This window comes from Bombina bombina, chromosome 1 (genome assembly GCF_027579735.1).
Source record: "Bombina bombina isolate aBomBom1 chromosome 1, aBomBom1.pri, whole genome shotgun sequence".
Taxonomy (NCBI): domain Eukaryota; kingdom Metazoa; phylum Chordata; class Amphibia; order Anura; family Bombinatoridae; genus Bombina; species Bombina bombina.
In genome coordinates, this window is record NC_069499.1 from 687,164,545 (window position 1) to 687,186,818 (window position 22,274).

The 22,274-nt window shown below is 39.1% G+C and overlaps 1 protein-coding gene across 1 annotated transcript in view; it reads left to right on the top strand.

Moving 5' to 3' along the window:
• The first annotated feature begins 364 nt into the window (after positions 1-364).
• The window catches only part of COMMD5 (COMM domain containing 5), an 85,056-nt gene continuing 63,146 nt past the window's right edge, over positions 365-22,274 (top strand). The window contains exons 1-6 of the mRNA XM_053699170.1: positions 365-587; positions 2,560-2,720; positions 2,815-2,843; positions 12,116-12,166; positions 12,869-12,964; positions 15,968-16,043. Of these exons, the coding sequence (XP_053555145.1) occupies positions 452-587; positions 2,560-2,720; positions 2,815-2,843; positions 12,116-12,166; positions 12,869-12,964; positions 15,968-16,043 (549 nt within the window). The 5' untranslated portion in view covers positions 365-451. The remainder of the gene's footprint in view (positions 588-2,559; positions 2,721-2,814; positions 2,844-12,115; positions 12,167-12,868; positions 12,965-15,967; positions 16,044-22,274) is intronic.

A 22,274-nucleotide genomic window follows, 5' to 3' on the forward strand; every position in this document is an offset into this window, starting at 1 on the left:
GGGTACTGAGAGCCTTCATTTGGTCCTGTACATTGGGTCTTCAAAACCTCCTTGAGGTATTAAATCTATATGGCACATTTTGATATAACAGTTTCTTGCAGTACGAACCTACTGCATCTTTGCCAAAGTAGAAGTACGTTTAACAGGCAGATGTTTTAGTTTGTAGCCCATTTTACACGGTGTCTAAGTGATTTGACCTCAAAATCAAACAATTTTCAGCATATTACTTAGCAGCTGTATTTGCAATTACAAGTGTTGCCGCTAGGGAGCGCACATTGCGTGAAAGTTTGGAAATATCACCACGCTTTCACAGCATTTCTTTTTTTTGCATTTCCGCTTTACGAATCACATGAACCAGACACAACATGTCACGTGAGCTATGTGTAGGGAGTATGCGTAGAACGGCTACCTAACCTGAGAATTGGGCAGGCTGAGCCTAGGAGAGAGGAGAATGACATCTGTCAAGTCCGTCCATCCTTACAATGATAGGATCGGCTTCCTGGGGGCCAGGGCACCCACAGAGGTGGAGGCAATGGCAAGAAATCTCAAGGACCTGGACAAAGATGTGTTCAGGAAAATTCTCAAAGGTAAATGATTATCCGAAACTTCTAAGAGGCATGTGAGCTGAGGTGGTAAACAGAATATCATATGATGCGGTATATAAACATCTGTTAGATTGTGAGTAAAGTTGAATCAAAGGTATATTTTCATCAACATTGCAACTTGTGATGTTCAGGGATATAAAAATGCAAACAAATATTCTAATATGTTAGTACATTTTATTATTGTCCTAGTATTTGCATATAACTGTGTATAATCCCTTCAAATCGGTTAAACACCTAGTTAAAGTCAGTTCTAGAGCAGCAATAGAATATTGGGAGCTAACTTAGCCCATTTGATGGGGATGTATGTGTAAAATGTACCGACCAAATGGGAGGGGAGCATTAAGGAATTTGACTGCTATCTGGGGAAGTAAATGGGGTTTGTCTAGTAAGGTTGTGTTGAGGAAAAGGGAGAGTAGGAGTTTCAGGTAGCTCAGGGATTGGTAGAAGAAGGGTGTTAGCACAAAAGGAGGAGGGGTTTCAAGGGTATTTAACAGGCTGCATGCACAATGGTGAGCAGAAATATTTGTTATTCTCCTTCCCTCTCTCCCTAAATCTCCCAGTAGTGCATTGCGGCTCTTGAGCCAAGCTATGTATGTTTAGTATGCTAAACAAAGGATTCAAAGATAATTAAAGTTAATATAAACTTTCAAGAATTAGTGCCCGGTTTTTAAAACCACTATTAAAAACAGGAGCACTTCCATTCATGAAAGTTTACATTGCAGCATATTTTTACAAATACTTACCTTTCTCTTCATCAAAGCCGGATCGGCGATCCCCGCCCGCAGTTCCTCTGTACTTACGTGACCAATGGCAAAACCGGCTTCCTCCAATCATGGTGTGCTCCCCAGAGCATCCATTTCGTGAGGCCACGCCGTGATTGGAGGAAGCCGGTTTCGTCATTAAAGTGCTAAGTACAGCACGAGAAGCAGGCGGGGGATTGCCGACCCGGCATTGCTTAAGAGAAAGGTAAGTATTTGTAAAAATACGCTGCAATTTGAACATGAAGTTCATGAGAAGAAAACTCAAGATTTTTCATTCGTGATTTGGATAGAGAATGCATTTTTAAACAACTTACCAATTTACTTCTTTTATCTAATTTACTCCATTCTCTTGGTATGCTTTGTTGAAGAACCAGCAATGCACTACTGGGAGCTAGCTGAACTTTGGGCGAGCCAGTAACATGTGACATATGTGCAGGCACCAATCAGCATCTCCAAGCTTACATAGGTATCAATTTAAACAGAGGATACAAAAAGGACAAACAAAAAAGAAAGTGGAAGTCAATTGGAAAGTTGATTAAAATTGCTTGCTCAATTTGAATCATGAAAGAAAAAAATGGGTTTAGTGTCCCTTTAAGTGCCACGTGCGCAAGGTGCTTCCAGTACACATTGCACCCAGACCTTGGATGTGATAAGGTGTCTGTTTAATTTAACTGCTTTATGTTATGTAATCAGTATAATATAAATAAACTATTTTTTCTCTAGTGTTTTAAAAATAATAGTGCAATTGTTATTTAAAGAGCTGTGTGCTTTAAAGGGGTATTAAACACTTTGAGATATTCTACACAGCCATTGGCTGCACACTCTTGTGACCTATTTATAACTGTACCTAATTGGCCACAGCAGAGAAGGTAACCTAAGTTACAACATGGCAGCTCCCATTGTTTTATGGACATTAAAACTTTATACTTATTTTGTCAATATTTAAACAGCTAATGCAACTTTAAAAATTACATCTACATGTTATTCTCAGACTAATCTATTATTTGAATGCGTTTATTTTGTGTTAAATGTCCCTTTAAGGAAAACAAGGTTAATTATTCATGCTAAATGCTGTGTACGCTACTTGAATAAGAAATTCTAACATTCACATTGCTTTCAGTAGTCACTTTTTCTCAAATGGTTTTAAAAAATATATAAATATTTTAATCTATTGTGCATTTGTATTTCTTTAGTTGTAGTGGGTGCGCTGGAAGGAAAGGACAGTAGAGAACATTTGAAAGTGATAGCAGAAAATACCTCATTATCAGAAGAACAACTAAGTTTTATAATTTCAGGAGCATATACCATCTTAAGGGTGGCACTTCGACTTCCAGTTTCAGCACTTAAACAAGAGGTTGGTAGAACAATGTGCGTCTCATACTGTCAATTCATTCAATTCCATTCTTCATAAACCAGTCAACATAACGGTCTGCTGTTCTTCATTTTAGGTTTTTAAAGAAGATCTAAAAGAACTCAGGTAAACTAAAATCTATAGAAATATAATGTCAATTAAAATATAAGAGTAAACACAATTCAAATAGGATATAATCAACCCTGATATTGATTAATTTCTTTGGTATTTGCAATACTTCTGTCCTCTCACTGTATAAAAACAACCGATTAATATTATAACAGTATAATAACAATAGACAGTTTGGAAGATGAGCTGTGTGTAAGGAATATGGGTCTGACAGAGGAGTTCATAATGGGTTGCCAACGGTATGGGTTATAGTTTAGAATAACAGATTGGATGGCGCTGAAGTAGATGTGCGTGTGGAATCTTATGTGTCTATAAAGTAATAAGGGATTTACCTTGCTGAAGGTCTAGGACTAAGCTTGCAGGATATGGGATTTATATGGAACAAGCCAAGGTCATCACCAAATAAGCAGAACCAATCATCAGCACTCAGAGAATCCAGAAGAATAGTCCACAGCCTGGTCAGAGTTTAATACTAGAGTATCCATCAGGCACCAAATGTCACAGCAGAAGGAGCAGGTAGAAGGACAGTTACAATTTACTTTCCAAAAGTCAGCAACCAATAGATTAGGAGGGCCACAATTCATGATACAGGCAAGGATAAGGCTTGGGGCATAAACCAGGACATAAGCAAGGGTCAAAACCAAGAAAGTAGATAGGGAACATAAATGCCAGGACTTCCATAAGAATAACCAAGCACTGATTGCGGTTAGCCGGGGCATTTCAACACTTCCCCATAGGTCTTGGTGCCAAAACAACTGTAGGGTCACTTCCAACGTAAGAGTTACCAATAGCACAACCCTTAGCAAAGGTAACACAGTTGACAATGTTAATAGAAAAAAATCTGCAGGTCCTGTGCTCCTCTGAATTCTCTTCCATCAGTGATATGCACATAGTACGCCCCGTGCTGTCAGTGGCGCTAAGCCTTCTCTTCTTAGCACAGACTTGGACTCTAGCAGCTCTCTTCATATCATGACTGTGAGCACTGTTCCCTCTAAGGTGCGTGGCAGCGCGGCCGCGCACCTTCTCTCCCTGTGTAGCGCAGGCAGTACATCCGGCCGCGCAAAACTGGAGAATGTGGAAAGAAGGAGCCGAACCGGTAAGTAAAGTGACACAGCTTTAAGTCCTGACTCCTGGCACTCACTGGCAGACCGAAGCCCTGCAGACTGCACCTGCAATATGTGGACCGGGTTCAGATGACTCCAGAAACCGGTCCACATATTGATTACCCTGTGACCAGTGATCCCCCTGTCCAGTGGCGGCTCTCTAATTAGGCGGCTGCCTTAGGCCTCGCGCTCACTGGGGGTCTCGCGGAAGCAGCCGCCTAATTAACCTAATTAGAGGGTCGCCACTGAGTCTGATAGATTGTCTCTCCTTGTGTCTCCAGTGTGTCGTCCCCCACCCCCTGCCTTGACCTATCCTCCCTACGCATCACCCGCACGCACGCAGCCATCTGTGTTGGTTGGGGGCTCAGGTAAGCGCGCTCAATTTAAATTGTCTGGCAGCAGAGTGGCACTGGCAGTGAGAGGCGAAGCGTGAAGAAGAGAGTCTAGAACTTCTAGAAGACAAGGACACAAGGTAGATCAAATTTAAGTGGCGGTGCAGGAACTTTGGGGGTCTCTCATTTGTGCAACAGCGGTGGAGGGCTGGGGCGGGTGTCCGTGTGTGAGTGTGAGCGCTGTGTCTCCTGACTGACTTTTTACATTTAGCCCAGCTGCGGGCAAGTCGACCGCAGGATAGCTAAAGTTTTTTTTTAAATGTCAATTTAAAAGCGGCCAGGGGGGGTTTGCGGTAGTGGGGAGAAGTGAACTGAGTGTCTTGAGGGCAGAGTGAGAGCGGGAGAAGAAGCAAAGGGAGAAGTCTCTGACATTCAGCAGGCACACAACAATGATTTTATGCAGGCTTATCAATGGGACCAACAGGGTCCCACGGACCCCGGCGGCACTTCACAGGGGGCGGCAGTTCAGTCAGTGACTATTATTATTATTATAGTCTCTGCCGACTGCCGCTCCTGCCTGCCTTCCCCCCTTTTTGTATTTAAAACTCCCGGTGCACAGGAGATCTTTTTGTTGCATGATGCATCCGGGAGCAGTCTTGCTGTCAGTGTGATAGTGATTGAGAACAGGAGCTAGGGGAGTTGCAGCCGTCCCACAAGTATATTGGAATGTTATAGAGAAGGTGAGAAGCAGGAGAGACTTGGCTGTTTTTATCTGCTTGTAGGATGGGTGAGTTATGTGGGGTCATAGTTAGCTGTCTGTAACACTTTATGTGCCAGAGAATTTTCAAACGGCACAGCTGCTGCTTAAAATCTAGGATAGCTAGCTGCGTGTAAGGGGCAATACATTTGAACTAAACTGACAGTAACAGTGTCCCTATCGGGGCTTCTGATCTGCACTGCTTCACAATATCTCTCTCTGTATATTCAGTTGAAGCAATGTGTTTAGCTGCTAAACACATTTCTTCAACTGAATATACAGAGAGAGATATTGCAGGATATCTTGTTAATCAAACACTATCTGAAATGGGGGGGGGGTTAGTATGGGCTTGGCTGTATCCCCCACATCGCATCAGAATAAAAATAATAATCACACAGCAGTGATAGAGTATTGTGATAGAGGGGTTGGGGATTTTGAGAAGAGATATTAACCCCTTCTTCATCTGATTCAGCAGCTGTTAACATAAAAGTAGTATTCCTCTAAAACTTTTACCCCCAAACCTATTTTAAAGTATGAGGTTGCCTTTATATGTGTGTTTTTTTGTGCCAAAACTCAGTGAATAATAGCAAACATCATGTGTGTTTTATGTGTGTGTGGGGGTGGTAATGTGTGGTGTAGTATTGTGTATGAGGTGGTATTGTGTGTGTAGTGGTATTGTGCATGGGGTTGGTAATGGGTGGTATTGTGTGTGTGATTTGGTATTGTGTGTGTGTAGTGGTATTGTGCATGGGGTAATAGTGTGTGGGGTTGGTAATGGGTGGTATTGTGTGTGTGGAGGTAATGGGTGGTATTGTGTGGGGGGTGCTAATGGGTGGCATTGTGTGGTAATGGGTGGTATTCTGTGTGTGTGGGGGGGGGGTGGTGGTAATGGGTGGTATTGTGTGTGGGGTGTGGAATTGGGTGTAGTGTGATATAGTATGTGTGTGTTTGTGTATGTATGTGTGTCTCTGTGTCATTGTGTATGTTTGTGTGTGTAAGTATGTGTGTATAAATATGTTTATGGTTGTGTGTGTGTGTGTGTGTAAATATGTGTATAAATATGTATGTGGTTGTGTGTATGCGCAAATGTGTGTGTGTATATGTATGTAAATATGTGTGCATGAGTGTGTAAATATCTGTGTGTAGGTGTAAATGTGTGTGTATAAATGAGTGAGTGTGTAAATGTGTGCATGAGTATGTATTAATATGTATGTGTGTGTGTGTGTGTATAAATTAGTGTGTGTGTGTGTGGAAATATGTGAAGACAGGAAGCAGGAATCCCTGCAAATGCAGACTGTTTAGCATTATGTACACCCTCCTTGCACAAATAATAAATTTACTTCTGTCTGAATTGTGTTTTGTATATGTATCTGTATGCATATATATTTGTGTGTATTTATATATGTATTCTATATGCGTGCATGTATGTGTGTGCATGTATCTGTATGCATATGTGTGTATGCATATATATTTGTGTGTATTTATATATGTACTCTATATGCGTGTATATATGTGTATCTAAGATGATTGCATTTTTTTAAATGTTATTTTTTACTATGGGTGTCAGTAGGGGCCTCATGTTCAAGTTTCGCCTAAGGCCTCGCAAAGTCTAGAGCCGCCACTGCCCCTGTCAGTCTGACACACACACGGGGGCGGCTAGACAGGCTATGCATACAGTCCTGTTAAATAGAAAGGGGGAATTACACGAGGAACCGCGGCAGGGAGACGGTTACAAGATGGAGGCAAAATAATGAGGAGATGCACTGGGGATGGCTTAATGATGAGGGCATAGTGGCCAGGCATGAGCATACAGGGTGGGGTCCATAGGCTTAAAATGAGGTATGACATGGAAGGAAATATTCGTAACATTAATGTTAGGAGGGAATGGGGAGAGCATGGTGATGGGGGTAACATGCTGAGAGAAACAATGCAGCATGCTGAGGGAAAGATATAACGGGGGGGGGGGTGAAACCGAGTGGGTCAAGATGTGGGATGGGAGGAGCAGAGCGGCAAGCCGGCAACAGAAGCTATAGAAGCTGAGCTCATGCTAAGGTGTGTGCGTTGCGATGCTGAACAGTTTGCCGCATATCCCCCCCCCCCTTGTGATATTTACTCGTTTAAAATATTTAGCTTATAAACTATGTGCATATATTATATTCAATATAATAAATAAATAATATAAATATAGTGTGTGTTGAATAAAAATAATTAAAGCTTTGTGTGAAGCTGATCATGGGGCTTTGCTATAAGGACGAATCCTTTTGTGTCCTGGTCTCAGAGATCCTGTGAAATCATTCAGTACATGGCTATGTCTGATGTTGGGGGTGGGGGTCATGTTTATTGTGGCCAGTGCATCATATTATTTGCTGCTTCATGGGCATAACATTGCTGGTGTGCATTCAGACATAGTATTAGTTGCACTTGCAGATTCAGACTCCCGTGTTGTTCCTTACAGGGTTGTTATAAAGACTAGTGAGTGACTTCTACACACTCAGCACCTGTGGGTGTGTAAACACTAAAAACAGTACTGTTCTCAGGGATATTTTTTTTTTAAATTCTAATTAATTGCATTTAGTGCCAAGTTATTTTGCACATTACTATGGGAGAACAGAGCCCCTCAGAACAGTTAGCACTGGAATGTCCTACATAATGAAATAATATCCTCTATAGCAATCACCAGAGTTAAGCTCACTTGCAGCCAGAGGCATGAGATCCTGAAAGAAATCCATTATCCTGTTTTGACAGACAGCAGCCACAAACTGCTATTTATTATACATGCCTCACTGCTGTCTGTCAAAACAGGATAATGGATTTCTTTCAGGATCTCATGCCTCTGGCTGCAAGTGAGCTTAACTCTGGTGATTGCTATAGAGGATATTATTTCATTATGTAGGACATTCCAGTGCTAACTGTTCTGAGGGGCTCTGTTCTCCCATAGTAATGTGCAAAATAACTTGGCACTAAATGCAATTAATTAGAATTTAAAAAAAAAAATATCCCTGAGAACAGTACTGTTTTTAGTGTTTACACACCCACAGGTGCTGAGTGTGTATATGTGTGTGTGGGCTGGGGCATTTGGAACAGTTCATAGGAGCCACATAAAGGGCAGCATTTTAAAAACAAATGCATATTTTTGGAAATAAGCAAGCCATGTCCCTTGTCCCTGTATCCTTTTTTTTTTTTTTTTTTTTTAAACATACAATCTATGTTTTTGTATTAATTAATGCAGGTACAAGTAGCACAGTAACATGGCTTACATAATATTCCATAGTTGTTTTAAAAAATATGCTGTCTACATAACATATACAGTGTGTGTGTATGTATATGTATGTGTATGTATGTATATGTATGTATATATGTATGTATATATATATATATATATATATATATATAGTGTGTGTCTAGGCTCAATGCCGCACACAAGCGGTATCAAGCCCGCACAGAGAAAATTTTTTTTGCACACAATGAAAAAAAATTAGAGGGAACATTGACTGTGAGTCTAGATTCTGGATTAGTGCAGCCCCTACCGAGCACAGGTAAGGACGTAGGAGTCTGACAGTGCCTTGGGTAAAATATTGAAACATTTTAGAGATATTTTAAGGTGAAAGCAGCAGGAATTTGTTAAGGACTGAACCTGAGGCACAAATAAAAGTTCAAGTCAAATGTGAGAGTCCTCATTTTAGACGTGTTGAAATGAGGCTATCCGTGAGATACTGTACACAGAAGAGGATTGGTCTGATGCAAAGACCTTATTAAAGGATACTAAAACCTACAGCATTTGATTAAGGGGCTTTGAATTATATATATAGAGTGATAAGAGAATGGGACCTAGAGCCAAACAAGCTGTTGAGAATGTGCCAGACAGACTGTTGAGAATGTGCCAGAGAAAGATACCCTGGTGGTACAGTAAGAGAGGTTAGAACAAACACATGAGAAGGCCGTATCACAAATAACATGATTTGAGGGTTTGGAGTAGGGGAGGGTGACCTGTAAACTGGCTGTAAGCAGATCGTTTGTCACCTTGTCTTAGTGGAATGTTGAAAGGTATATTCCAGAGGAACAAGAAAATAATTTAATATGAGGAAATATGATGGGTATGTGTTTGCTGGCCTTTCAAGCAGTTTTGAGGCATGCAGAATTCAAGTTCTAGGACTGTAGGTTAGGTTTAATGATACACAAGACTAGTGTATGGTTAATGAAAATGTGCTTGTTTTAATGTAAGAGAAGGAATGGATAGTGTGTGAGGATTGGTGCAATAGTAGAACTAAAAGGTGTAAAATTAAGGGACTAGATATAAGCTAGGCTGGTGATCTGAGGGCTTTTGTTTACAAAACCTTACACTGAGAAGGAGGTGTGCAGAGGATAGTATATTCATTTGGGATTATAGTATGTGATGATGTAACTGTAGGAAAGTATTTCTGCTTAAAGAGGCTGAAGGCAGAGAAGTAGAAGTGTAGTATAAATGTATGGTGCAGACTTTCCTCTGTTGCTGGCCAGCACTATGCAAACATATCTATATATAGCAAGCCAGTTTAGTATGTCACAGTTGGTGATGAATGCAAACGGTATTGGCTGTGGTGGAATCAACCACATCCTCAAGGGCCAAGTTTACTGTGAAGCTCTAATAAGGAACACTGCTCATTCAGGAGAATATCATGATGGATGGTGGAGAAGGACAGCCTTAGAGAGTTAGACAGTTGTAGTTGATCTAGTGTATATATTTGAGGCACCTTTAAAATCTGTTTTCTTATTTTAACCCAACATGCTTTTACAATTCCCCTTTAATTAGTACTCATTAGCAAAACTGTTATTGATGTATATTGCAAAAAGTTAGCCCAGGTATATGATCCAGCACTAAACACCCACAACCCTAATATGTAGGATCAAAGGCATCCTTATCACAGGGTTTGTGCTCATGGAATCCTGGTGGGGTTTTTTGGTTTTATTTTTTCACTTAGTCTGGGGGGTCACATAGACTGATATGACAATCATGTGCTACATCATAATATCACTTGTTTTGTTTTTGCAATTTAGAAATTCTGCAAGAAAAACACAGTATGTAAAGATGTAGGGATAAGCATCTTTGGATTACTGCTGTGTGTGAATACGACATGAGATATGGTAGATACCATCTATAGTTGTGGCATTTTAGGTATTGACATTATGAGTATTTTTTTGCTTTTTTATCTTTAGATCTTGCAGACAAGAAATAGTCACTGTGAGCCTTTTTGTTGTTTTCGGAAATGTCAATGCTTCTGACAGCTAAAAAGTGTTCCATAGCTAATATAGTTTGAGTACCACCAGCATCAGAGCAATGGCAAAAAATTAAGGGATATTAAAACAGTGATCATTTAGTAAAAACAAATTATGTTAAATCAAAGTAAACATAAAAAGAAACAGATTGTGTTAAAAAAAAACCAAAAAAACAACCAACTTTCTTGTGGGTTATTTTATTTTGCAAAATGAGCACTTGACATTTTAGCCACTGCCTAAAGCTAGATAAGAGAGCAGAATTTTGTGGAACTTAAGTTGAATTCTACTTCTTCTGAGCATGAGCAAAACAGACATGCTGGCCTCTATTTATCAAAGTCTGGCGAATCTGATCCGACAGTGCGGATCAGGTCCGCTAGACCTCGCTGAATACGGAGAGCAATACGCTCTCCGTATTCAGCATTGCACCAGCAGCTCACAAGAGCTGCTGGTGCAACGCCGTCCCCTGCAGAATCGTGGCCAATTGGCCGCCAGCAGGGGGGTGTCAATCAACCTGATCGTACTCGATCTGGTTGAATTGCGGCGATGTCTGTCCGCCTGCTCAGAGCAGGCAGACAGGTTATGAAGCAGCGGTCTTTAGACCGCTGCTTCATAACTGGTGTTTCTGGCGAGCCTGCAGGCTTGCCAGAAACACAGGGCCTCAAGCTCTATCCGGAGCTTGATAGATATGCCCCACTGTCTCTCTACTATTATCTGAATAGTAAACAAGCTAAAGTTACTCTAAAAGATTTATTACATTAAGCTAGATAAGCCTCTTTGCAAGACTATGACAGAAGTAATGGACCCTGCCAATATGAAGTTAAAAATAATAAGAAAAAATGGTAAAATCCTATTAAAATGTTGCATAATACATATTGCAATGATTTCTATTAAAGTGAATGTAAATTTTGATGCTAAAGTGCCCGGTTTTAAAAAATTAGATTAAAAACAGGGGCACTTTAATTCATAAAAATGTACATTTCACTTGTGTTGTGAAAAAATACTTGCCTTTTAATCTTGACAGCCGATCCAGCTTCTTTCACCTGTCGCAAAGCCTCTTCCTGGGTCTAAATTGAGGAATTCGTCTTCCTCCAATCATGACATCATTTCTGATGTCAGAAATGACTTGCGATGACCGGAGGAAGCTGGAGCTGCTGTCAAGTTTTAAAAGGTAAGTTGTTTTTTTTTTGTTTTCTTTTTCACAACACTCCTGAAATGTAAATTTTGATATTAAAGTGCCCCTGTTTTTAATCGAATTTTTAAAAACCCGGGCACTTTAGCATCAAAATTTACATTCACTTTAAGTATTACCCACTTCTTAGTGGTTTTGTTACCACAACAATGAAACAGACTTTTTAACATCCCAAGCAGAGAAGTAGGGTGGCGTGATTATTAGTGGAAACATGAATATTTGCCTTCTCTTCTGTTGATGATTTATGTAACTTCTGGCTTGTGAGTGAATTCCACTTCATTGTGCAAACCAAAGGGTATATGACCTGTCATATCCTAAATGTTTCCAGCTGATTAGTATTCCTATAGTTACTGTGAGCTACAGGTTTGCAAGCCGCAAACTCATCACCTGCATTTGTGTACCTGGTTTGCAATCATGCTGTTACTTTCCCAAAAAAGGAAGGTGTTTTATATCTATTTTGTATTGCTGGGAGCTGTACCTCACACACATATTTGTAGTTTCATCTTAAATAGCCCATAGTATTTATGTATGAGGTATTGCTATAGTATGATTTTTGACAGAAATTAAATGGTTACTGACAAAATGGTTTTCTTTATCGTTCATTTGCTACATTTTAACAAGCATTTGTCTTACAGGATCCCAGAGGATTTTATAGGGGACTTTGCAAATATAGTTTACGGAAACAGGTCAGTAGTTTTACCACCTTTACAAGATTACAAAAAAACACTTGTGTTAGACTTCTGTGCATTAATCTTTTTGTAGACGTCTTTTTTATGCATTGTTAGCAAAACATTTAATTTCATTGTAGTCAAGACTTAATTGAAGACTTAAAGAGACAATATAGTCAAAATGCAGTTTTTGTCACAATGTTATACATTATTGTAAAACACTTTTGGCATAGAAGGTTGAAGTCGCGTGCATGCTCCTGAGCTCTTATGACCATATAAAGGTTTGCTCCTCAACAAATCCTGTCCCTTTAAAGGGATATTCTAGTGTTAAAACAAAATGCTCTGTTTTGCTGATTTATTAATGTTCTGGGGACAGGAAGCTCTCACCCCTGTTATGTTAGTGCAAACACTTGGGCTGGCTGTGTATCTATTGTGTGAAATTTAAATTATGTGCACCCAATGCTTAAAAAATAGAAATAAAAGCTTACAGTATGATTGTCGTAGATATATGGCTAGACTGACCGAAATCACTGTAACTTCCAAAGTCCATATCTTCATAACATTTGAAGTCTACGTAAACGTTATGGAGATCTAGTTCTGAAAAGCCAAATGTGGATGTGTTAATTAAGGAAGGCTGCCATGATTATTATCTGTTTGTTTTTATAGATTTTTAGATCTTTCTCCTTCTTTTTTTTTTTTTTTTTCTTGACAATTCTGCAGACGTCCAGTTCTTGAGAATGCAGCTTTAAAGCAGGGAATTCGTTTGCCAACAGTGGAAGATCTGAGATGGAGAGTTGATGTGGCAATTTCTACAAGGTAATCTTAAAGAATAACTGGTGTGATGGTACAGGATCTTGTAAAATGAGTGCCTCTTGACCATATAAGATCTCTAGCCTCTTTATACTGTAAATTTCTTAATTTTGGTAGGATCAGACTTGTGTGTTTACATAGGGCTGTTCCATTTCTGATAGGTCTCTGCTTCTATACATTAACTATCACCTAGATTACGAGTTTTGCGTTAGAAGCTGTGCGGTGCTAACGAGCAGTTTATGCTCACTGCTCACTTACAGACAGTGCTGGTATTACGGGTTTTTACAAACCCGGCGTTAACCGCAAAAAAGTGATCGTAGAGCAAAATTTTGCTCCACATCTCACCTCAATACCAGCGCTGCTTACGTTAGCGGTGAGCTGGCTAAACGTGCTCGTGGATGATTTCCCCATAGGAATCAATGGGGGAGAGCCGGCTGAAAAAAAACTTAACACCTGCAAAAAAGCAGCGTTTAGCTCCTAACGCAGCCCTATTGATTCCTATGGGGAAAATACATTTATGTCTACACCTAACACCGTAACATGAACCCCGAGTCTAAATACCCCTAATCTTACACTTATTAACCCCTAATCTGCTGCCCCCGACATCGCCGACACCTACATTATATTATTAACCCCTAATCTGCCGCTCCGGACACCCCCGCCACCAACATTATACTTATGAACCCCTAATCTGCTGCCCCCAACATCGCCGACACCTACATTATATTTATTAACCCCTAATCTGCTGCCGCCCCCAACGTCGCCACCACTATAATCAAGTTATTAACCCCTAAATCTGTCTAACCCTAAACCCCCCTAACTTAAATATAATTTAAATAAATCTAAATAAAATTACTACAATTAACTAAATAATTCCTATTTAAAACTAAATACTTACCTATAAAATAAACCCTAAGCTAGCTACAATATAACTAATAGTTACATTGTAGCTATCTTAGGGTTTATTTTACAGGCAACTTTGTATTTATTTTAACTAGGTACAATAGTTATTAAATAATTATTAACTATTTAATAACTACCTAGTTAAAATAAAGACAAATTTACCTGTAAAATAAAACCTAACCTAAGTTACAATTACACCTAACACTACACTACAATTAAATGAATTACCTAAATTAAATACAATTAATTACAATTAAATAAAATAATCTAAAGTACAAACCCCCCCCCACTAAATTACAGAAAATAATAAAGAAATTACAAGATTTTTAAAATAATTACACCTAATCTAATCCCCCTAACAAAATAAAAAAAAGCCCCCCCAAAATAAAAAAGCCCTACCCTACACTAAGTTACAAATAGCCCTTAAAAAGCTCTTTTAAATTCTATCAGCCAATCGGAATTAAGGTAGAAAAAAATCCTATTGGCTGATGCAATCAGCCAATAGGATTGAACTGGCATTCTATTGGCTGATTGGAACAGCCAATAGAATGCCAGCTCAATACTATTGGCTGATTAATAGTTAAAAAAAATTTGTGTTTGCAATGTTGGGGGGCCTCGGTTTAGGGATTAATAGGTGGTTTATGGGTGTTGGTGTACTTTTTAGCACTTTAGTTAAGAGTTTTATGCTACGGCTTTGTAGTGTAAAACTCTTAACTACTGACTTTTAAATGCGGTACCAGGCATGACAGGAGAGGGTCTACCGCTCACTTTTGGTCAGACTCGTAATACCTGCGCTATGCAAGTCCCATTGAAAATATAGGATACGCAATTGACATAAATGGATTTGCGGTATTTCCGAGTTTGGTACACCTGTACCTGCAAGACTCGTAATACCAGCGGGCGTTAAAAAGCAGCATTGGGACCGGCCAACGCTGCTTTTTAAGCCTAACGCAATACTTTTTTTTTTTTTTTTAGGTTCTTAGTCATTCATAATGTTTTATATAAAATTTAGGGAGTTTAAAATAACATGTTGTCTATATATAAGATTTTCTGTATGTTTATCCATTTCACCATATTACAGATTTGTAATCATGCTATGTATTATACACACACACGTACACATATAAACATATGATATATATATTTATTAACTCATACATGGACACACCTAGATACATATATATACAGATTATCAGGCAATATCTGTACATAGAAATACATGCATACAATAAACACCTTGAGTCAAATCCTTGGATTTTGGAGATTAATTCTTCCGGAAATGGTACAGTTACTCTTATGGATGGTGTTATTAAATAATGCAAATACCATGACAGATTGATTATGATTATCTATTCTAAATTCTTTGGCATCTTAACATTCTCTCTTCTGATACTTATAATTGATACTTAGAACAAAATAGCAATACAGGTGTCCAGAATTGATTAGATTAATAGTCTCTTGCTAGCTAGAATAGTATTTTGTTAGCTCTAGTATCTAGTTTATTTAGGGAAATGGTCTTTGCACATTTAGGCAGTCCTTGAAAATTAGTAACCAATGTGTATGCTATCCAAAATTCCTGACATGTATTTGAATACCTATCACAGCCTAGTATTTGGCAGTACAATAGGTTTATCTGTACTTCTGTTATTCTGTCAGAAAACAGGAACACATTTGACCACCTTTGGAATCCTTCTAATTTTATTGGAAGGAATAACAATATTTTGTTTAAAAGCTCTGACACATTTAAGTGTAATTTTGACTTTATCATCCCTTTATGTTAGTATAAAATGCTTTGTTTTGCAGTCTGTTATTTGTTAAAGCCAATAAGGGAATTTATATGTAGAAGGGTTAGTTGATATGTCTGCAGTATCCATGTCCAGCTCTGAGAGGGACAAAATCTGCAATTTTTGGAGATGACGTACATGAAAAGAGTGGGGGGGGGGGGATAAATAATGAAAGTATATTGCAAAGTTACACTTTTTTTTTATACAGTAAAATCTCAAGGTGTTTACTATCCCTTAAAGAAGCGTAGAATCCCTTTAAGGTTACATATTCTGCTTAATTTGAATCCTTTTTTTTTCTTCTCTGATTATTAAAACCTTATAGTTCCTTGTCTCGAGCTTTGCAACCTTCCATCCTAATGCAGATGAAGCTTTCTGATGGTTCATCTCACCGATTTGAAGTAAGTATTTTATATAACACAGCATTATGTAAGTTTACTTTATGCTACACATTTTTATGCATATAAATAGTAAAACGCTACTCTCCCTTTTATCAACCAGGAAGCCTCGACTTTTTCCAAATACATTTATAGTATTTTCCACATAATATTTTGCTAGCCGAAAAAGCATTATTAAGTAGCTGTAATTTTTTTTAAATATTTCTGTATTCAGCAGTGTTTTTTAGGATTGACAGTTTCTGTGTAACTTTAACAAATTCGGTAATTCTTTGTATATTTATGAGTGTCTTTTACAAATTACATTGCGCTTTGTATTTGTTCTTTGTAAAACCTAAAATAAAACTGACCGTTTCAGAAAGTGGTAAGGACAGGGGAGTTCCCAGGGTCTGAATCTCTCTTACAATTCTCATGATATGCTCTAAGCATTTTCCACCTTTTTACTTCTCACTAATGTATCTCTTCAGTTGCATGCAGGTGTAGTTTGTTTAAAATTTACAATACACTTATTTAACTAATGTTATATAAGTAGTGTATTCTAAACTAGAGGCAAATGCAAGTTAAATTTTAGTGAAAACATTTCAGTTTAATTTGTATTTGCTGAAAATAGAGACTATACGTGCTCATGCATAAAAAAAAAAACAGTAATAACTTTTACTATTAGCATTTTTGCTAATGGAAGTATAGTGCAAACATGCTCCTTTTTAAATGCATCCATGTACATTACATTTTTTTACCTTTCTATCCCTTTAATTCACAATAGCATATAAAACTGATCATTAGGAACATTTTAGAGTGGAGAACATTATACTATATTGTTTACTGAAAGACATAATTTATGTATTATTGTAGTGTATAGTCTCTGTTAGCTTTATGTGTTACAAGTCAAATGCAATATCATCTCAGGGCATTAGTTACTTTCCTGAAATACTAGAAAGGCAATGAAACACAAAGCCATGTTTTTATTTGTTTATTTTCAGTTTAATGTTTTTTTTTTTTAAACTTTATTTTTGAAAATTTTAAAGAGGAACTTGGACAGCCCCACATAGCAATATACAATAACAGTCATCATAAAGCCTAGTATAAGCAACAATAAGTAGTTCCATCAATATAGTTGAATCTATTTTGAGTCCAAAAAGTCTGTTTCCTGAGCCATGTGATGCAGCCAAGTCCCTTATATTACTATAACATACAAAACACGAATAAACACAAATTTTAAAGATTAACTTGGACGGCCCCACATAGCATTGTGTAATAACAATCATCATAGGGCTTAGTATAAGCAACAGTAAGTAGCTCCATCAATATAGTTGAATCTATTTTGAGTCCAAAAAGTCTGTTTCCTGAGCCATGTGATGCAGCCAAGCCTCATATATTACTATAACATACAAAACACAAATAAACAAAACATTACAATAACAATTAATGATTAGTGTCGACTAATATGAACAAGTTTAAGTTTAAAGGCGTAGTGTCGCCGGTATAACCCAGAGAAGCCAACAGACTTCAAATAAAAGTTACCTGCTAACATCAGGTTAGGAATTGGCTTACAACAAAATATGTTTCCTCTGCTTTGGTCCCGATCAGGCCCTCACTTAAGATGCAGAAACTAGAAAAGCAGTTAGATGCATTAACATGAATGGTTAAGTAACGCAAGTACTCTTTGTCGAGAGAAATATGTGTCGGCGGATGGGCGCAGTCTCATTCTGCAGGTCACCCCACTCAGACAACAGTCCGTTTGGTGTCACTGTCCTAGTCCGTCAGATGTCTGAGTCAGTTGCCTGTTGACACCAGCGGCCATGAAGGTTTTCATTAAGTATGTATGCAGAATGTTGGAAGGGATGTAGCAGTTTGTCCCTTAGACCTCTCGGTAGGTAAAGTAAATATGCTTCCCACTTAACTATAAATGCCTTTATCCTAGCTTCCCTGGGTGTCTGCATGTTCTATCAAAAGTTGCTGATATAATGCATGGGTAAGCTTTTTGAAGGGAAGTTCTCTATTCTTGGCCCAGTATTGTAGAATTAGTTTCCTGGCCATTAGCACGACCAGGTTGAAAAATCTTTGATGGTTATGGGTTAGGGAGGTGTCCTGGAAAAGGAGTATACTTGCTGCAGTTAGCATTATGTCAGTTTTAAGTATTTTGGACAACCAAAATCTAACTTTGCCCCAAAACCTCTGCACCTTGGGACAATTCCAGACCAAGTGTATCAGATCCGGGGTGGATATTGAACATTTGGGGCATTCATTCACCGTCTCTAACCCATTTGGATCTAATTTTAGGTGTTATGTACACCTGGTGTAGTAGCTTTATTTGAGATTCACGTAAGTAGGAGGACAGTGTAGGTGTTCTGACTGCTAGTATGCTATGTGTGATTTGTTCTTGTGTGACATCGAGGATCCTCTGTCCCTGCCATTTGAGTATGATGTCTTGCATGGTTTGCGTCTCGTTATGCGCCACTATTAGCTTATAAATAGGTGTAATAGAGTGTGTTCCTTGAGAGGCTAGGTTACAAAGGGTAACAATCCTGGTTATATCCAGGGATGCCAGGCCCTCCATTAGTAGGCTCTGGACATAGTGTCGACACTGAAAGTAGGCGAACCTGTGTGTGCTAGGGAGAGCGTATTGTGCTTGCAGGTCTGAGAAAGGAAGTATTTGGTGCGTTGTAGGGTTAATCAGCTGTGCTACCGTCGTTAATCCCTGACGTTCCCACTTTTTAAAGGCGGCTGTTGTGTATCCTGGTATGAAGTTGGGGTTACCTTGAAGAGGTAAATATCTGCTAAATGCAAACGTCATCCCCCATGTTTTACAGAGTTTAGCCCAGGCCCTTAGTGGGTCCCTGAATAGTATGTTTTGCTTGATATGTGGGGGGAGGGATGATTACGGGGTGTGTGGCAAAAAAAGCAGGGTGTGTTGGTGCTAGTAATTCATTCTCCACTGGGGGGCAAAAATAATCCGATTGTGCCAACCAACCTACAATCACTTTTATCAAAGATGCCCAGTTGTACCATCTGAGATTTGGGAGACTAAGCCCACCTGAATTACCGTAATTGGCATTGCTAAATGTAGCCTGCTAATCCTTGGCTTCCCATGTCGCCACACAAATGCGCCAAACAGGGTTGCCAAGTCGTTTAGGTCCCGCTTTGTTAACAGGATAGGGGGCATCTGGAGAAGATAAAGCAATTTTGGGAGGATAACAATTTTTAAGAGTTGGATTCTGCCCGTGAGTGACAGGGGTAGGTTTCTCCATCCTTTCACTTGATTTTGAATGAGGGTAATTGTTTTGCCTATGTTTAGGTGGTATAGTTTGTTAGTGTCAACATGCAAGTGAATCCCTAAGTATGTGAAATGTCCTGCAGTTATTTTCAGGTCAGTGCCTTGTAATGGAGTTTTTTGGGTATTAAGTAACCATGTTATTTCCGATTTATCTGTATTTATTTTGTAACCTGAAATTTCACCGAATTTAGCTAGCTTATGCAACAGTTTGGGTACATTGGTATGGGGACTGGGAACATAAAGTGACAGATGTATGGTTTGTCTATGGATTCTGAAGCCTTCACTGCTTTGACGAATGTAACACGCTAAGGGCTCTATTGCTAAGTCAAAGAGCAACGGGGACAAAGGGCACCCCTGCCTAGTTCCCCTTTCCAGAAGGAATGAGGGGGAAACCTGGCCATTAACAATTACCAAAGCTGAGGGCGAGATATATAATTGTTGGAGTAAATTAAAAAAGTTCCCAGATATGCCAAACTTTTCTAGTCAAATTCTTTTATTGAAGTGAATCGATACACATCCAACATCATACATGTACAGCATAGTATACATTACGGTACTAAATATGTTAAAGGAAGGCATAGATCCAAACATTTTGTAGTATGAAGGGAGGAAAACAAGAAGGGGGGAAAAAAAAAAACTTGGTATGGCCGTTAATTTAGGTGAAGGGAAAGAGGGGAAGGGGGAGTCTGTCCAGCCTCGGGGTCATGTTGATAAGCGGTATTCTGCTTTTCCGAAATGGAACTCTAATAACTTATTCGGGTCTCAGTGTTCTAACGTATTCATCCCATATTGCTTGTATAGAGATGAAGTTGTCTGTAGCACCTTTCTTGTAAAGGGAATACTCTTCAAGCTCTAATAGCTCGGTCACTTTAGCCCTCCACATTCCCAAAGTGGGAACATCTTTTGCTTTCCAGTGACTGGCAATCAGGATTTTCACACTGTTAGTGAGTATTCGAAACAAAGGGAGAAGAGATTTAAAAGGGAGCTTGACAGACTTATTTAGTAGCCAAACAAGTGGGTCAGCAGGTAGGGTCGTATGTAATATATTGCCGACTTCATCCATTATCTTGTACCAGAAGTGGTTTAGCTGGGAGCACCACCACCACATGTGGCCCATGCCACTCCCCACGTGGCCACATCTCCAGCATTTATTACTGGCATTGTGATATAGCCGGTGTAATTTCCGTGGGGTTAGATACCAACAGTGTAATATTTTATAATTGGTTTCTAAGATAGATGCTGAGGTGGAGGACTTTTTGGTATTAATAAATATGTTAGTGGCTATTTGAGGTAGAATAATTATGCCCAGCTCCCTTTCCCACATTTCTATAGAGTAAGGAAGATTACCTGGGGTGGGTTGGGTTAGAATTTTATATATAGCAGACAGAGAGTGTTTAATTGGTGAGGTTAGGAGATAGAGTTTCTCAATATTAGTTGGAGGGCGAGTCATGTTATTTTTATGTTTATGTGTGGTTATATAATTATGGAGTCTTCTATAGGAAAACCAGTTGCGTGCCCATTCGTAACCCTTATCTATCAGCTGTGTTTGAGTGTTTATGGATTCGTCGGTAGTCACGTTATATAATAGAATATCATCCTCATATGAGATGTTAGGTGATGATGTTTGTAGGAGATCTATGGAGAAGTCAGGGTTATTTCTGAGAGAAGTTAGAGGACCAGGATTAGAGGATAGACAAGGGTGATGGTAAGAAGCCCTATTCCACTGTATGAAGGTCTCTTTTGTGATAGGATTAAGTAATGTTTTAGTTTTCACACGGAAGTTAGGGCTCCAAAACGTAGAAGCTAGTGATAAGTCGGGATTTAGTTGTCTCTCAAGTCGGACCCACCTCCTCTGATCATTGCCTACTCTCCAGTCTAAAATTCGCTGCAAGTAAATGGACATTCTATATTTTTCTAGGTCGGGTAGACCCAACCCACCATGTTCCCGCGGTAGCAGCATGGTCTTTTTATTTATTCTAGGGGGTTTTTTCTTCCACACGAAAGAGTTAATTAAGTTTTGTATTTGGGTGAGGTACTTAGGAGGTAGAGGCACCGGCACTGCACTCATGATGTAGAGTAATCTCGGGAAGATATTCATTTTTATGGTATTGATTCTACCCCACCAGGAGAGTTTTTTTGAGCCCCATGAAGATAGATCCCGCATGATTGCTGTTTTAATAGGTATGTAGTTAGTATGAAATAGGTTGTCGACTGACCGGGGGAGGTAGATTCCTAGGTATTTAAGAGCTTTAGAACACCACTTTAAGGGGCAGTTATTTTTAATTGTGTTTACAGAATGGTCGGGTAGACCGAAGGCCAATATTTCAGATTTGTTCGGATTGATTAGGAAATCTGTAAGCTTGTTAAAGAGGGATAATTCAGATAGGAGCGGGGGGATGGAGGTTTCGGGCTCGGTCAAAGAAAATAGGATGTCGTCAGCAAATAGCGAGATCTTATATTCATCGTTCTTCACTGTGACACCTTGAATTTCAGGTGTATTCCTAATCTTCAGTGCAAAGGTTTCTATAAATAGGGCAAATAATAAGGGTGAGAGGGGGCAGCCCTGTCGTGTTCCATTTGTTATTTCAATCGGCGAGGATAGGGAGCCGTTTACTAGAATACGAGCACTGGGCGAGGAGTATAGGGCAAATATACGTTGAAGGGTTTTTGGGCCAAGGCCGAAAGCATTTAGGGTAGCTCTTAAATATGACCAGTTAACGCGGTCAAATGCTTTCTCAGCATCAGTGGATATGAAAGTTGTCGGGATGTTTTTATTTGAGACATGCCAGATTAGGTGTATATTTCGTGTTGTGTTGTCCCTAGCCTCTCGCCCAGGGACAAATCCTACTTGATCGTTATGTATGAGGGAAGGGAGAAGTCTATTAAGACGGGTTGTGATTAATTTAGCGAAGATCTTAAGGTCAGTGTTAATAAGTGAGATAGGGCGGTAATTAGTTATTAAG